This window comes from Octopus sinensis, linkage group LG3, assembly GCF_006345805.1.
Source record: "Octopus sinensis linkage group LG3, ASM634580v1, whole genome shotgun sequence".
NCBI lineage: Eukaryota > Metazoa > Mollusca > Cephalopoda > Octopoda > Octopodidae > Octopus > Octopus sinensis.
In genome coordinates this window covers 44121565-44140347 of record NC_042999.1, presented here as the reverse complement: position 1 = coordinate 44140347, position 18783 = coordinate 44121565, and the positions used below count along the sequence as shown (strand labels likewise).

General features: G+C 35.5%; 1 protein-coding gene across 3 annotated transcripts in view; it reads right to left on the bottom strand.

Annotated features, from left to right (window-relative positions):
• The window catches only part of LOC115209158, a 225695-nt gene that overhangs the window by 35194 nt on the left and 171718 nt on the right, over window positions 1–18783 (bottom strand). For all 3 annotated transcript variants that reach the window (XR_004998189.1, XR_004998190.1, XM_029777384.2), the window contains exon 7: window positions 1801–3367. Coding sequence is in view for 1 of the 3 variants with exons in the window: in XM_029777384.2 (XP_029633244.1) it covers window positions 1801–3367 (1567 nt within the window). In the remaining 2 variants the exon portion in view is untranslated. The remainder of the gene's footprint in view (window positions 1–1800; window positions 3368–18783) is intronic.

The following is an 18783-nucleotide window of genomic DNA, read 5'->3' as shown; positions in this document are numbered from 1 at the left end:
GTCGGTTATTTTACAGGAACTAGCATGGTGTCAAGTATACCATAACAACACCATTTACCTGTATGAGAGAGCATTCTAACAAGGCAATGGACCCTGGGACCTGGCTGAACAGGCTGATTGTTTACATTTTCTGTTTGTCAGTTGTTGCAAATGGCGACTGGTGTCTGTCCACTAAATTTGCTGAGATGTTAATATAATCTTACTATTAATGCAGCCTCCCAAACATATAAGTAAGTATCAATAGAAAATACTGAGTTGTAGAACCATTGGATCTATACTTTTACTTGTTTCAGTCATTTGACTGCGGCCATCCTGGAGAACCATTGGATCTATACTTTTACTTGTTTCAGTCATTTGACTGCGGCCATCCTGGAGCACCGCCTTTAGTTGAGCAAATCGACCCCAGGACTTATTCTTTGTAAGCCCAGTACTTATTCTATCGGTCTCTTTTGCCGAACCGCTAAGTGACGGGGACATAAATACACCAGCATCGGTTGTCAAGCAATGCTAGGGGGACAAGCACAGACACATAAACATATACACACACACATAGATACATACATACATATATATATATATATATATATATATACGACAGGCTTCTTTCAGTTTCCGTCTACCAAATCCACTCACAAGGCATTGGTTGGCCCGGGGCTATAGCAGAAGACACTTGCCCAAGATGCCACGCAGTGGGACTGAACCCGGAACCATGTGGTTGGTAAGCAAGCTACTTACCACACAGCCACTCCTGCGCCTATGTGAGTGTTTTATGGTGTTCTCCATCAATATGTGCAAGTAGAAAATGCTGCACTGTAGAACCACAGGGTCTATGTGAGTGCTTTACACGGTTCTCCATTGACATTGGTGCTACTCTAAACCACAGGAAGTTAAGGTTCAGATTTTATACGGGGTATGTAAGGCAACCTCTAGTTTTGGGGTGATTTTTTTAAAGTTCAAATTCCATCCTGTACGCTGATATATATGATAATCTGAGAAACACAATGCTTGAAAGGAGAATGGTGTGACCATTGATGATAAGGCTGCAGAAATAGGGCTGACCTGGAGTTAATAACCTGAAGAACATTCAAATATAAAACAGATATTGCAACACCTAATATAAACATTTGCAAAGCCATTAAAACTAAAATAACTGATAAAAATCTTTATATATAAAAGTGAAGTTGTGTGAGTGTCTGTCTCCTATGATTTAGATTCCTAACTACTCCCACATTTTGCGGTGCAGTTTAACCAAAAGCGGGTATCTTATAGTCGTGATTCATATTGAGCCCTTCTGGGTATTAGCGCGCGTCTACGATGAGTCTGTGATTTAAAAAAAAATTTACCACCATTTTTCCCCATTTTAATGCATTTTTTTGCTATTGTATAAGGGAAGTAACTCTCTAAAATGCTTATATAGTTATTTCCCTTACAAACTCGAGCAACGCCGGGCGATACTGCTAGTAATATATAAGTAAAAACAAGAGTATAAACACTATTATTTTTCACTTAGATTTATAACTTTTTGTTTTAGCATTCTAGCATCGGCTTGAGGAATTGGTAACTGTTAACACTACTCCTGGCATGCTTATGCATTCTTTACCCTCTTTAGCTTTCCATTGTTTATTTTTCTGTCTTGTGTTTTATTTACTATGCATGAACTTTTGGGCTACCAATGTTGTCTTTCTTCATTTGACTTATTGCTATTTCTATTACCTCTTTTACCCTTTTCCAAATAGTAAGGCACCTAAGCTCATTATTATTACTTTTAAATTATACATAGAAACACTGAAAATAACTTACCTCCACTTTCAGATTCTGTATCGCTTGTACCCGAACAAACGGTTGTGTTTTGTAGTTGGCGTGCAAGTTCTTTTGTCTCAGATTCGCTCTCAGAACGATAACTTTGTCCCATTAAGCTTTCTCGAGATAAGCTGCTCAGAATTTGGCAGAGTTTTGGAAAGTCATTTTCAAGTTTACGTTTCACACCTGGATGAGACAGGGCATCATCTGACGTTGCATGAAGGGATTTCAAAATATTTTCTTTCCTCTTTAATCTAGGAAATGTAGCAGATGCGTAATCAAAGGATTGATTATTTTTAGTTGGAGTTGATACCTCCTGGGAACGCAACTGGTCAAGAGCACTTTCAGATATGAAAAATGGTTTCAAGTCAAGACCATTGCTTTGTTCATAAAGCTCAATAACACTCCAAGGCCTCTCTTTATTTCGTCTTCCTTCTCTTTGAATAAGGAGTGATGAATGCTCTGGTACTCTGGCAGAGTCTACTTTATCATTACAAAGAGAATGTGGATGCATGGCTCGTTCATATAGGTTATCCTGGCTGTCTTCACTGGCAGTAGAAAACTCATCTGAGCCATCACTGTCTCCACTTTCTTCTCCACTTGCATCACAAGAACTTTCAACAGCATTTTCTGCATCTCCGCCAGACCAAGAAGAGCAGCTGGAGAAAGCAGGTTTGTGGCCTTTTTTTATCTTTCTTTTAGACTTTTGTGAGGAGCTGCAGCTCTCTGATGCTGTTGTTGTGGTCGCTATAGACATGTCTGGGGACTTGTCAGTCCCTGAGTCAGATGCTGTCGATAATTCTTTCCCTGATGATTGTTCCATGCTGTTTTTCTCTGGAGTGAAACATATTTTATCAGCTGTAGAACTGATTGTTTCAATCTGTAAAGGTTTATCAATATTTTCACTAAAGTTACAACTTTGAGTCTGTATATTGTTGTTGCTAATATCAGCAATAACACCAGAATCAGTGGTCTTGTTGAAACTGTAGGTGGAAAATTTTGGTGTATTATTATCATCATGGGTTGAATCTGTAGACCAATCAGTGTCAAGAGTGACCATTTGATAAAAATGCTGATTTGAAGAGTTAATATTTCCAACTTTGGACGGATCTTTAATACTGTAAAACTTTTGAGTCTGTAGCGGAGAGTTTGAAAGTATATTCTTGCCAACATTGTTATGGTCTTCCAGTTTTTTGAATGGGTTAGCATTGTCTTGATAAAGTTGTGCTTTTTCCAAAAACATATTTTCTCTGTTCATGCTCAAAATATAGTCATCATGCTTGCCATAAACCAAGTCATTAGTCTGTTTTTCACAGAATCTCCTCACCGAGTTGTTTTCATTAGGTTTTCCAGGCATGCTTTCTTCTGTTGATTTACCAAGCTTTGTTTGCAATTTGTAGTCAGATTCGTCACCTTGGTCACTTAAACTACTACCACCTACATCATGAACATGTTCTTCACTGGATTCATAATGTGTTTTAGAGGATAGGTTTCCTGGCCTAAGAGGAGTTTGGCCCCAGAATTTAATAGGAGAAAAGGCTGATAAATGATTGGTATTTTCCAGTTTCTGAAAACAGAAACAAATAAATATAAATTATATATGCACATTTGAATTTACAAATAAGAAAAGTACTCAATACAGAAATAGAGAGCAATTATTTATTTGTTGTCATGCTGAGATTATTTTTTACTACTATTCAGAGTAATCTATAGTATAAAACAGAATTATCTCATATATCAAAATAAATATATACTAATTCCTAAATTATTCACACCAGTACAAGAGGGCCATTAGTTTTATATAAGCTGGTATTGACACAATGTATGGTGACATGGTGCGTATATATAATTTATCTACACATCTAAAAAACATATCTACACTCTGATAAAATATCATAGAATATATATGTATGCATGAGTATATGTATATATATATATATATATATATATGTGTGTGTGTGTTGCTTTATTTTCGTGTCATTTCATTCAAGTCATTATACCTTCAGATATATGTAACATTAAGTAAACAAACAAATAAAACAGGATAAATGGAACATGGAATAATTTTTTAAAAACCATTTTGAAGTTACACAACAAAATATACATTCAAACCCAATTTCTATAATTATACCTGATATTGAATACACGGCAAAAAGCTTATGATGTAAAAAAAAAAAAAAAGCTGTTTTATAGATGAGTCCTGATTTGATACATTAGTTGAGCAGGTACTGTGAGACCAAATCTAATAATAATAATGATGATGATGATGATAACAACCAACAAATGGTTGAAGGAGATAAAAAAATGAAAGTCCTGTAGAGCTTTTACAAAAGGTTTTCCTCTTAGGAAAAAGAAATACAATCAGAAGGGTTTTGAGCACTTAATGTAGGTATGACTGGAATACCTCTCAACACAGGTTTGTTTGATCAGGGAAACACTCAGAAGCTAAATGAGTTTACCTGATAAAACTGTTACACTATATTAATCCTTCCATTAACATATTTTCTACTGAAGTACACTACCCATGCTTCAATTAATTTTTAAAAATAATGAAGAATTTAGCAAAATAATTTATGATACAAAACTTCCTGTTTTAGTATGTTCTAGATTAAAACTTATCAAAATTTCATGTTAATTTATGTTCCAAATACTAGTTTTAACAATGACGTATTTTTCTAAATTATTAAAAAAATAAATTGAAACAAAGGTAGTATATTTCAGCAGAAATGTGATAGTGAAAGGGTTAAAATAGGAATTTTGTACAATAGGACCAAAGGGCAGTCTCAGGTATGTTAATATCAAAAGAGTTAAACCTATCAATAGTGTCTAAAAGTTACAGGCAATAATTATTTTAAAGAATGAACTATCTACTTTCTGGAATGTGATAATGAAAACTATATCAAGATTGATAATGATATCTTTCAGTGGCAATGAAGAAGATAGGACTTGGCTGAATACCTCTGACATTAGAAATAGAGATGTCTCTTATGTCAAGTGCATTATAAATAGCTACTATAATTTGTAGAAGGTGAAATAGTAGTTTGAAATAAAACAGTTGTATAGTAACACGAAATAAAGGAGAATTTTCTTTATGCATATTGGCAAATGAAATGCAAGAGTCAAATATTCTGCTCTACAACAACCTATTACAGATAAGTTGTGGAAGATGTATACAATAAATATATAAATATAATACTGACCAAGAGAGGTTTAATTTAATGTTGGAGTTCTGAAGAGACACACACACACAGCTAACCATGTACACAGCACACACACACACAGAGAAATGCATGTACACACAATATTTATTATGAAATTAATCAACGTAAATATTAGTTTCAGCAGGAAGAGGAACTGGAGGAGGGCAGATAATAAGAAACTAAACACAAAGAAAATAAAAGCGTATAACTGAAGCAAAGTGAGTGAAACAGCAATCTATTTTAGCCAAACTAATTATAGTGTGCTATATTAGTCATCATAGCCAGTAAAGTAATCAAGATATAACAACACTGTGTACACACAACAGTTTATGGTCATTCCAGTTCAATGACAAACAATGCATGAAATATATCACCTGAATTCTTAATTTTTTCAAAAACTACAAAGAAATATTTATATTTTGTCCTTTTTGAGACTATATTACTTACAAATAGACTGTGTACATGTTACAATTAATTTTCAATCTAATCAGGATCTATGAAGCTTTTGATAATTACTAAAACCTATTAATATGGGTATTAGTACAATACCTGTTTTTTTTCCCCTATTACAGGTGCTTATATGCCCTAATATTACACTATTTTCTATAGTCAATATGAAGGCTTATAATTTTCTATACAGTGATCCCTCGTTTATCACGGTAAATTGGTTCTGAGACCGCCCGTGATAACTGAATTTCCGTGAAGTAGGGACACCATATTTACAGTATTTATTTAACGTGTATTTGGACTTTTAAAACCCTCCCTGTACTGTCAACAACCCACCCATTACAGTAATCTATTAATAACAAGGACAACTGTTAAGCAATAACACTTTAGATTTAAAAAAACATAAAGATTGTTACTGTTACACAGGCCAGTTACAAAATAGAAAGCTGTAATTCGTCGTCTCTCCCTAGTGCACCAATCACAGCCTGTCTTAAGTTCAAATACCCCTTTACTTTACTTTACTTGTTTCAGTCATTTGACTGCAGCCATGCTGGAGCACCGCCTTTAGTCGAGCAAATCGACCCCAGGACTAATTCTTTTGTAAGCCCAGTACTTATTCTATCGGTCTCTTTTTGCCGAACCGCTAACTAACGAGGACATAAACACACCAGCATCGGTTGTCAAGCAATGCTAGGGGGATAAACACACACACGCATATATATATATATACATATATACGACATGCTTCTTTCAGTTTCCGTTACCAAATCCACTCACAAGGCTTTGGTCGGCCCGAGGCTATAGTAGAAGACACTTGCCCAAGGTGCCATGCAGTGGGACTGAACCTGGAACCATGTGGTTGGTAAACAAGCTACTTACCACACAGCCACTCCTGCCCCCGTATATACTTTTTTGCTATTTTACACTTTTGATGTTCCTAGGCTAGAAAATAATATTTATTATTAATATTTTAATGGATTTAATGAAAAATTTTAGGCATTCATATATATTTATATATATTTTAAAAATCCGCGAAGTAGTGAGGGGGTTATCTATATTTTATGGCTGATGCTGAGCAACACCACATTGTTAATCTTATGAAATTTTGATCAAGATTTTAATATAACCCTTTAGCATTCAGATTTCTGTCAAACGTAACATTTATAAACATTCTTTTGAATTAATCATGCAATTTCTTGTGGCTTTGATATTTCAGTGATGTGATTGTCTATTTTAACAATGATGTTGTAAGGTAGGCGAGAGAAAGACCAGATCTAGTTAGTTTGAACATAAAACAGGTAGAATATTTTGGTCAGATATGGCTGGTTTAAATGCTTATGGGGCTAAATATGAATGCCTTCATAATGATTTCTGACATAATAGGCACAAAACCAGAAATTTGAAATTGTATCAACACTGGGAAAATGAAAGGCAAAGTTGAACTTGGCAAGATTTGAACCCAGAATGCAAACAGCTGAAACAAATACTACAAAACATTTTGTACAATGCTCTAGTGTGACAAAATCTGCTGCATACACTTCTGTTTCACATCAGAACACTTTATTCTACCTTGTGTCAACATGATTTAACTATCAGCAATAGAGGTACCAGATCACCTGGGAATGTTACTTATGGTAAGGAAACCAAAGAAATAGTGAACATCTACATAATCATAGAAATGTCAACCAAATCTCCCTTGAATCACACCCTACTATTTTTAAAAAGGGAAAACAGACATGCATTAAAGAATGTAGCACTGGATACATTAAACAAACATGTGCTGATCACAGCCTTTGATTATAGTTCTTCACAATGTGGACTAACCTGGAACTAAACAACTGCATGTGATAAAATGATTCCATGTGGAAATTATTTTTCATGCATGAAACAGAGCAAAGCACTAACTCTTAAAAACCTCCCTGGGGCTTAGTGAATCATATTTTACATAACAATAATTGCTCAGAAGTGTCAAATAATATTATCTTGTTTAATCTGTTACTGGGGTGGGGGCACTGCCTCCACCACCAGCCTTTTGGTTGTCTTTAGTAGGATCCACCCAGTACCGACCACAAGGTCCAGTCATGTTGCAGTGTAATGGTTAATGTGCCTCAATGATGCTCAGAGTTATGCCATCGAATTGCAAGCTCCTGATAGGGGCTTCCATGCAAGACAGGTCAAATGAAAGAGGCCAGATTAATATGGACCACCACTTCCCAGAGACAAAAATGGGTCCCAACACCCCTACCTAGAAAAAAAAGGCCAAGTTAGAGAAGCATCAATGACAATTTAAAACCTACAAAACCTGGGAGAAGGCTTTCCCTCAGGGAAACACATAGCAAAATACTGAGACAGAGTGAAAAAAAAGCAGGGATCCAAATGGAGAGGAGCAGAAAAGACAGCCCTGAGACAGAACAGTAGAGAAAAGTCATCAATGATCTCTTCTCTACAGAGAATGAAGGGCTTAAGTAGATAAGTCCCCTATACCAGCTTTAGGCCCAGGCCTCTGGTCTGAGGACAACCTCCTCCCCCCAGCTTGTCTTGAAAGCCTTGAAATGGGTCATGGACTCTACTGTGTCCACTATGAGTCATTAAAAAAAAACAGACCAATCTTCTTTAATGTCAACATTTGTACATGTGTGTGATATTTGTCTTTTGTTTTTAATTAAACATGGTCCTCAATAGACCAACTGACCCACTTTAAAAAAAGATAGATGTAAAATATATACAGTAGTAGTAATAGTAGTAGTAATAATGGTTTGCATTTACGTTGTAGTTGCTGTTGCCACTAGAGTTATTTATTTTTAAAGCACTTTCTTTGCACTAGTTGGCATGACTTCCGTTAATGCAAGACAATACCAATTACTTGCTAGTAGCACAGTGTTCATGTTAGCAGTTACAATCTGCAGAAGTCAATAATGTGACAAATTGAATAAATATTATAAGTAACAAGGGCAAAATTGCTAAATGACTTTATAAATGATCTATTGATCTAAAGGTTCCAAGTTCAAAATTCATCATATTATTTTTAGTTAGCTTTCTTTGCAAAAGATATACCTGTTAAAAATATTTACTGCAAAAGATAAGCATCTAGTGCATTTTAAGTCTCAATCTATGTGAGAAGAGTTACATATATAAAATTTAGATCCCTGTCCAGAGACATAATGGTATATCTATCAATAGATAAGAATGAGAAATCTACAAAAGCGACTATAAAGTCCTTATGCATTCTGACTCAACTTTTCTAAAGTTCATGGAAATATTCCTATATTTAACCAGGCAATTATTTTAAAATGTAGCCACCACAATATACATTAAAATTATCAGCACAAGCCAATGCATGATCCTATATGTGGTTGCCTGGTTTACTAGAAATAGCAGCTACATTACCCTTGAATCATTTCTTACTGTCTTGAGACAGGAGAAACCCATAGGATGACATTCTATGAATAAAAAAAAAATGGATAGTCATAGCTGTAATAATTTTGATCTTAAGTCTGTTCAATTAGAGTACTGATTTTCTATGGAAATCTGGAGAAAAATGATGCAAATCAGTGTTGTGTTTCTTAGACACAATAACTATCAAATTAATATTTACTATCAATATAGTTAGCTTGGGATCACCAACAGATTATTAACTAGATATAGGAACACATATAAACACACAGATATATGAATATCTGTACATCAGCTCTTAAATGAAGTGTGTACAAATACAATGAACACTCTCCTGAAGGGTATGAGAAAAATTTTGTATCACAAATTGGATGGGTGGGGAAAAACAAATAAAGGTCCCCAAGCAAACTGTCCTGTGGAAACAAAAGAAGCAGAAACAATAACAAAACAGCAATAAAACAAAATATAAAGTATCCTGTATAGAAAGGAAAAAAAAGTCCATTGAAACCCATCCTATATTGATTTTTTTAGATTGATTAGTTGATTGCATATATATGTGTATTTATTGTGAGCGTTGATGTGCATCAACATATGTACACATTAAAACTGTATGTAGACTAAGGAAGGCCTAAGTGTATCCATTGGAATAATTTTTATCTTTTATCTGTGTATATACCAGAAAGAGTCCACAGAGATGGAGAATCCAGATAACGATTTGCACTTGATAACCGAGGAAAGACACTGTTATGAAAATAAACGAAACAGGACAAAAAAACATAACAAAAACCTCCACAAATACACACACAGTTCTGCAAAGACAAGTCCACAAATGATGGACAGGAAAAAGAATTCGGTCATCAACAATCATTTAAGGATGTATGCCACTGAACTTGATAATTACTAATGTCGACTAACCATTTTATTAGTTTCTCAGCATACAAAGCAGGTCCTATAGCTTCTCAGAGTGGTAATAACGGAGGAGGAAGACAAAAAGGAGATGGGGTGGGTATTTATTGGCTTCTTATTTCTATTATCCACACATCAGCTCCCATTGTGGATTCAAAGACTTGCTATGGCTATGTGGTCAAGAAGTTCACTTCCCAACCATGTGGTTTCAGGTTCAGTCCCATTGTGCGGTACCTTGGGCAAGTATCTTTTACTATAGTCCCAGGCTGACCAAAGCTTTGGGAGTGAATTTGGCAGATGGAAAATGTGTGGAAGCTTGCTGTACAAATGTGCATGTGTCTTTGTATTTGGGTTTGTCTCTCACCCACTGCTTAACAACCAGTATTGGTTTGTTTACATCCTTGTTGTGCAAATGTGCATGTGTCTTTGTATTTGGGTTTGTCCCTCACCCATTGCTCGATAACCAGTATTGGTTTGTTTACATCCTTGTAACTTAGCAGTTTGGCCAAAGACACTAGTAGAATAAGTACTAAGCTTAAATGAGGGTAACCCCCCCCCCGGTCATGAATGACCATGGGATTGCACCAAGAAAGTTCCCCTCCGAGGCACAAGTCCAGGCAAGGTTATTTATGGAAGACCAGCAGTCGTCCATGCATACCAGTCTCCCTTCTCCACACCACCGATGTTATCCAAGGGAAAGGCAAAGGCTGATACAGTTTGGCACCAGTGAGTCACAACCCATTTCTACAGCTGAGTGAACTGGAGCAACATGGAATAAAGTGCTTTGCTCAAGGATACAACACACAGCCTGCTCCAGGAAGGTTTAACCAAAATAAGTAATGGGGTCATTTAGTTCAACTAAGCCCTCGAATGTGGTGCTTCAGCATAATTGCAGTCCAATGATTGAAAAGAGTAAAAGATAATAGAAAAATGTGTGTGGTTGAATATATTGGACTTGCACTTCATCAGATAAGTATTAAGTCATACCTCTTTGTATTGTACCAAAAAGAAGATATTTTGACTGTATGTTAAAGGGTTAAGGGCCAAACTTAAAAACAAGTACAGGGGTTGATCTAGCTGGTGCCCCAATATGGGTGCAGTTCAATGACTGAAACAAAAGAAAAAAAAAAAAGATGTGTGTGTGTGTGTGTGCAAGATGGTTGGGGTTAGGAAGAGCATCCAGCTGTAAAAACCATGCCAAAATGGACTGAAGCCCGATGCTATCTCCTACCTAGCCAGCTCCTGTCAAACCATTTACCTCATGCCAGCATGGAAACCGGACAATAAATAATGATGATGGTGGTGTGAGAGAGAGAGGGGTAGAGAGAGAGAGAGAGAGAGAGAGAGAGAGGAGAGAGAGAGAGAGCATGAATAAAAATTATTTTGTGTACATGTTTGTTTAAATTATGAATATTTTGAAATGAAGTTGGAAGTGGGTGTGAATAATCTACAGTTAAATTTTAAATTTGAATATGAAAGCCAATGAAACGTTGCCTAACAGTTAAAATGCTCACTCGTGTGCACACACACACATGCACGTACACATGCATGAACAAGCACATAGACAAGACCTTAATGACACTTTAGTTAACAAAGACGAGGTTGTGGGAGAATGGTGGAGAAACTAACGTCACCAGAAATGAAAAAGAAATTTGAAAAAATGAAAAGCACAAAAACAACCCCATCCCTTGCCAATCAGTTTGTAGTATTATTTGGTAGATTTTTTGATACTACTTCCTCAACACATAAAAGTAAATGCAAATAAATTATAACTGCCATAATATAGTTGAATATCCAGTAAAAAAAATACTAAAGAGGTTTTTTTTTGAAAACCTCTTTAGTATTTTTGAAAAATAAATAAATAAATAAATAGACAAATAAGTGTGACTAAGACTATGGTTTTTAATTTAATCTCACCATGCAGCACACACACACACATACATACATACATATATATATATATATATATATATATATATATATTATATATATATATATATATATATATATATATATATAAGGAAGACTCAGAATTGGTAACACTTTATGAGTGAAATTTGGTAGCCAGAAACTGAGCAGAAGTTATATATATATATATATATATATATATAGATATGATGTGACTGCAAAGACCCAACAAATAACGCGAGTTCATGGCTGTTTCCTGCACCAGCTTCATATAGCAGCCCCAGCCCATCCAAAGTACCTTGGATTGCAGGACGGCCTGCTGTGCTTACCTTGGATCGTAGGGCAACCTGCTGTGCTTGAGGAGACCTTTTGAGTCAAGTACATCAACATCAAAATAAAAATCAAATAGAAATTGTAGTTATGATACCTGTGCTGGTTGCACGTAAAAAGCACCCACTACACTCACAGAGTGGTTGGCGTTAGGAAGGGCATCCAGCAGTAGAAACACTGCCAGATCAGACTGGAGTTTGGTGCAGCCTTCTGGCTTCCCAGACCCCAGTCGAACCATCCAATCCATGCTAGCATGGAAAATAGATGTTAAACGATGATGATGATATATATATATATATATATACACACACATATATATCATTAAAAGCTTCTGCAGTTCCATATGGTTGTATCTCAGTTTCTCTTTTTTGCCCTTCTAATTTTTTCTCTCCATGTTTGTCTTTTCAGAAGAAGAGTAAATACTCAAAACTTAAAGGTAATTTATTTCATATTTTTTGTTTTCATCATCTGCTGAGCATCAACCTAGTACACTCTGTTTTTTCTTGTTGTTTATCTCATCTATGTGTTATATAATTTTGCCCCTATACAAGTGTTAACGTTAGACTTTTCAAATTATAAAAAGCAACAAACATTTACAAAGAATAATACTTTCAGTAGAATCAAATTTGTCACACATGTATATATTAGGTTAATTGAAACTTCAATGTTTTGTTTGTAGCAGCTCATTCAACCAACCAATGTGTGTGTGTGTGTGTGTGTGCACATCTATTATATTACAGTTCTCTGGACCATAATAGAGGAGTTTAAGACTTGTTGTTACTTGCAACTCATGTTTACCAAAGAAGTACTCCTCATAGCTGAAACTATCAAACATTTACAGGATAAGTTTCATACTTGGAAGCAAACCATAGAATTAAGGGGCAAAGACAAACGTTTTAGCAAGAAAAAAAGCAGGACCTTATTGAAGTTGAGGAAATGGCCACATTAGGATGCAGAAAAGGAGTACCAAATAGAAAGAAGCACTAGAGTTGATATGATAACTAGAAATCTTTGAAGATGGTACTACGACGATGACTAAAATCAGTAATGGATAAAATAAAATTTAAAAAATGATCCATGTCATGTAATAAATGAGTAAAATTGTTTCTCTATTTGAGTTATATTTAATATTCACAATAAAGAGTGTGATGCAAAGGAAAATCTTGATTGTATAATAATTAAAAAAAATTTCTAAATTTATTAAAACAAAAACAGTGATGGCAAAAGTTCCCTCTTACCTAGCAATTAGCTTTTGGGTTTGCCTCAACAGAACAGAGTAAATTACTACTACATGTTCAGTTAGTTTCACTATGAGGCACACTTTAGCTTAATGGAACACCAACCACCATTATCTTTTTCTGCAAGGTCACGTACATTAGTAATACTATTTACACAGCACACGACTGTTTTAATCGACTTGTGTAAACATGACTGCATGCATATATTTTTTAAAACATTTTTATTCAAACCCTTTTTATTAATACTGTATACCGAAATATTGCCTATGCATGAATTACAATTCAAGCATGTTATTTTTCTTTGTATGCATTTCTGCTCAGTTTTAATGTACCTATTTCTTTATTATCCACAAGGGGCTAAACATAGAGGGGACAGACATATGTATTAAGTCGATTACATCGACTCCAGTGCGTAACTGGTACTTAATTTATCGACCCCGAAAGGATGAAAGGCAAAGTCGACCTCGGCGGAATTTGAACCCACAACGTAACGGCAGACGAAATACCACTAAGCATTTCGCCTGACCTGCTAACAATTCTGCCAGCTCGCCACACCTTCACAATCATTGTAAAAGTATCTGCTGTTTAACTACTTTTAATGCTATGCTTTTATAGAATGAGCAAGGCCCATTTCCTGGGGCCAAAATGGGGTTCCTCTGAAGGAAATGTGGAATAACATTATGTGTCAGAATGCATAGCTCAGAGAACAGGAAATCTCTCCAAGTCAAACCACCATGTCTCTGTACTGCATTGAGATACCACGTCCCTGGTACTATGGAAATATGTGATTAGAAGGAAAGGATCACAAGATAGGATTCTTCAAACTGAACCAATCAGCAAGAGACCTAGGGATAGATTAAGAATGAGATAGGTAGGTAATATCCCAAGTGCTGGTTGACCATGTTTGGGAAGGACCCTATGGAGGAGATACCTGAGGATTTTATCCCCACAACCCTTCTCAGAATAGTGGACAGTGAAGACAGATATATGGAAGGCAATACCCATGACACTTTACTACAGGGACTCCAAAACTGGAGACCTAACTTAAATGCTTGCAACAGGGTGGAGTTTATTAAAGGCACTGCCAGTTGGAGGTGTTAAACTGAGTGACTGATTAATTCTAGTAAGCCACAGTAAGATTTGAACTTGAAATGCAAAGAACTGGAACAAATACTGCAAGGTATCCAAGTCCTATTTGTTTTATAGTTCCACCCATCTGACACCCTGGATTATTACTTTTTGTACTAACCACACAAAAGAACAACAAACAAGGTTGACCATGGCAGCATTAAAACTCTGGGTATCAAGTGAATTAGCAGAATCATTAGAGTATTAGATGGAATTAACGTCTTGTAGCATTTGTCCTGTGTTATAGAAAATAAAGGACCTTTGAGACATATGTATTAATGTAACTGATATATATCAACACACACACAACACATTCTTTTACACATCTTTAAAGGACATACCTTTATCACCTAAAAAAAGAATATATGCTATTGATATCTGTCCAAATTTTTTAATCCCATTTTTCTCTCATATATATATATATATATATATATATATATATGTAATATGCTGTCATCTCTGGGAGTCTTCAATTTTCTACAGGCCTTTGAGTTTACGTGTGTCATATTCTAGCTATGTAATCTGTTTAATTGCTGTGAGGTTGACAAATTACCCTTAGGGCACATAATATAAAAGCCAAGTTTACCAGAACTACCAGAAGACATAACTATGGAGTTTTGCAGAAATAATTTTCTTAGAGATGCAGCATGGAATTTTGTCAGTGAACAGGTCGAGGTCTCAAAGCGACGAAACTATTTTGGCAAATTAAATTTAAATGTTGAAGTGAATCTAACGGGTTTTGTGTGTTTCTTAAATGACTTATAAACACCTTCCACGCTGCAATTGTTTTCGTTCCAGCACACGATCTCAGATCAGGTCACTTGCTATGCAAGTACATCTCCGTAATTTTCTTAGAACCGACATATAAAAAAAACACCCTACAATACTCTTAAATGCTTGGCATTAGAAAGTGTGTTTCACAAGTGGTTTCAATTTTTTCTTTTCTTTACCTTTTAGTCAAGAGGGAAGGCAATAGCATGGCTTTCACAGGTTCACCAAGCTAGAGGAAAGGAGAAAGGTTCCTCAGCTAGGAGACCTGGTCCGAATGCTTGAGGTAATTTTTAACACCCACCCACCCACTCACCTGCCGCCGCCGCCACCATCATCATCATCATCATTTAACCCTTTAGTGTTCCAATTACTCTGTCAAAAGTAATGCTTATTTATTGACATCGTTTTGAATTAATCATGCATTATCTTTTAGTTTTGTTATTTTGACGAAGTAACTTAATTTTTAGAATGATATTGTAAGGTTGGTGTAAGAGGCAAGGTCTGATCAGTTGGCGCATAAAACAGAATATTGTGGCTGGATATGGTCGGTTCAAATGCCAAAGGGTTCATGCCTGTTTTTGAAGCTAGCATGGTTTAAATGGTTTGCTAGGAGCTGGCAAGCCAGAGAACTGCACCGGGCTCCACTGTCTGCTCTTCCTAATATCAGCTATTTCACAGTGTACTAGGTGCTTTTTACATGGCATCAGCATCCATGGGGGTCACCAAGTAACTTACAGAATAAAGACCACCCCACAAACGGGAGTAGTAGTAGCATTGAGGGAAGTGGCTTTGTGCTACATGAGAGGTTAAAATAGAGGAGATACTTGGCTACCCTAGTTGGAAAAGACAGGAGAAGAAAAAGAGAGATAGTATTAAAGATAAAGACATACACACATTTATGTAATGTTTGTTTTTAGGAAAGTGAATATTATGTAGTATGGCTGCAGCCAAGCTATAATCCCACCCTATCAGTAATGAAAGCAAAAAGGATGAGAGAATTCCTAAGATAGAGCTATCTTGAGATAAAGTTACTTTCAATAGTGTTATTGCCAAACAAACACACAAACACAAGAAACCACCAGGTACTCATGCATACCTATCCAATAACAAATAAAAAAAAATCTAGCACAAAAAAAAAAAATGAAAGAAATTTGTTGAAATGAAAGATCCATATTTGGCAATGCATTAACTGTAATTAAGTTGAATATTCTCATTGCTGACTATATGAGAACCTAATTCTTATTACAAGATTGATTAGCTTGAAATAGTAGATTACTGATTGTCCCCCAACTAGGAGAAGTACATCAAAGCTGGACTGATAAAGCACTTGATATGGATTGTTGGGGGGTGGGGACATGACAAATCGAAATGTTATCAACATGATTAACCCATGTTGACTATTTATAGCTGTTGGTCTGTCTGCAATGGGCTCACTAGATCACTTACTGCAAACTTAAAAGTGATTCTAATCCCATATGCTGGCATTCCATATTGATAAATAGCTGGTACAAATAAACTACATTTAACCCTATTTGTTACCATATTTTATTTTTGGTTAAAAATACATTGACTTTCAGTTAATTTTGTAAATAATGAAAAATTTGTTAAAATAACTATTGTTAAACCGATGTTTGGAATTTAATTTGACACGAGATTTTGATAAAAATTTGTTAAAATAACTATCGTTAAACCGATGTTTGGAACTTAATTTGACACGAGATATTGATGGAAGGATTTTAAATCACTTTCAAATGAGAAGTATGTATCATAAAACCAGGGTCAGCCACGTGTGGTTATATAAAGAATAAAAAGATGAATTAAAATTTTTAAAAATTTAATAATTTTCTAAACAATGAATACAAGTTTTTCTTTCTTACTTATGAAAAAGTAAATATATATATATATATATATATAATAAGGGTAGAAATTGATGTTAATCAATTAAAACCAGTGGCTTAGGATATTTAAAAATCCGAAGATTAAAAATTGCGTTACATACAAAATTAAAAGGAATGACCACTAAAGTGGACACCCTATATGCTAAACATAGACGTCAAATCACCATTACCACGAAGAATGTCTTTTTTTCTTGAGAACACATTCTTCATGGCAATAGCGATTTGACATCTATGTTTAGCATATAGGGTGTCCACTTTAGTGGACATTCCTCTTAATTTTGTGTGTATATATATATATAAAGATTAATCGAATTTTTTCTTTGTTTTCAACAGCAGTATTTTACTAGTCATTTGATTGAGAGTTGTCTCACTGCAAGCATTATTTTCATATTCTGAAAGAAAATAATGTGCTGGTATATCACAGGCAACATGGTTATAGTACAGAATATTAAGCAACAGGCTAATGCTGTTAGTAGGAGAGGTTTCTGAAAGAAAAATCTAATGTTTTAACCCTTTAGTACATTGAGCATTTAAACTGGCCACACCTGGCCAAAATATTCTATCTCTTCTTTTATGTTCAAATTGGTCAGATCCAGCCTCTCATACCTATCCTACAATGTCATTCTAAAAATAAAAAATCACATCATTGAAATCTTGAAGGTATGATATAATGCATGATTAAGTCAAAACAGTGTGAATAGGCAAACATTACATTTGATAGAGTAATCGGAATGCTTAAGGATTAAGGGAAGACTAAATAAATATATGACACAAGTGACTCTTAATTCTGAATCTGCAGTGACAATATTACCGAGATATATTTCTCTGGCCCATAGCAGAAGAAGCTAAATTTACCATAGCAAAAAAATACCATCTCCAATTCTGCCTTTGTGCAAAAATAGCTGTCTTTAATACAGAGACAAGACCTAAAATTTGAGTGAAGAGGTTAGTGATACCATCAACCCCAGTACTTGATTGGTAATTTAATTCATCAATCCCGGAAAGTAAAACTGACACAAGCAGGATTTGAATTCATAAAGAGCTGGAAGCCATAAATAACTGCAATGCATGTGGCTGTGTGGTAAGTAGCTCGCTTACGAACCACATGGTTCCAGGTTCATTCCCACTGCGTGGCACCTTGGGCAAGTGTCTTCTATTATAGCCTCAGGCTGACCAAAGCCTTGTGAGTGGATTTGGTAGATGGAAACTGAAAGAAACCCGTCGTGTGTGTATGTGTGTGTGTATGTATATGTGTGTATGTAATATATATATATATATATATATATATATATATATATATATATATATGCGTGTGTGTGTCCCCAAGATTGCTTGACAACTGATGCTGGTGTGTTTACGCCCCCATAACTTAGCGGTTCGGCAGAAAGAGACCGATAGAATAAATACTTGGGGGTCGATTTGCTCGACTAAAGGCGGTGCTCCAGCATGGCCGCACTCAAATGACTGAAACAGGTAAAATAGTAAGTGTGCTAGCTCAGCAACCTTATGTGGAAATAGTAACTGGCACTCTGTCCGTTACAAAGATGAGGGTTCCAGGTGAAATTAACGTGCAAGTGGCCGAGCATTCTGCAGACACGTGTACCCTTAATGTAGATCTCAGAGAGATTCAGAGTAACACAATGTGACAAGGCTGGTTCCTTTGAATTACAGGTACTACCCATTTTTACCAGCTAAGTGAACTGGAGTAATGTGAAACAAAGCATTTAGCCCAAGGATCCAATACACCACCAGTAATCGAATTCA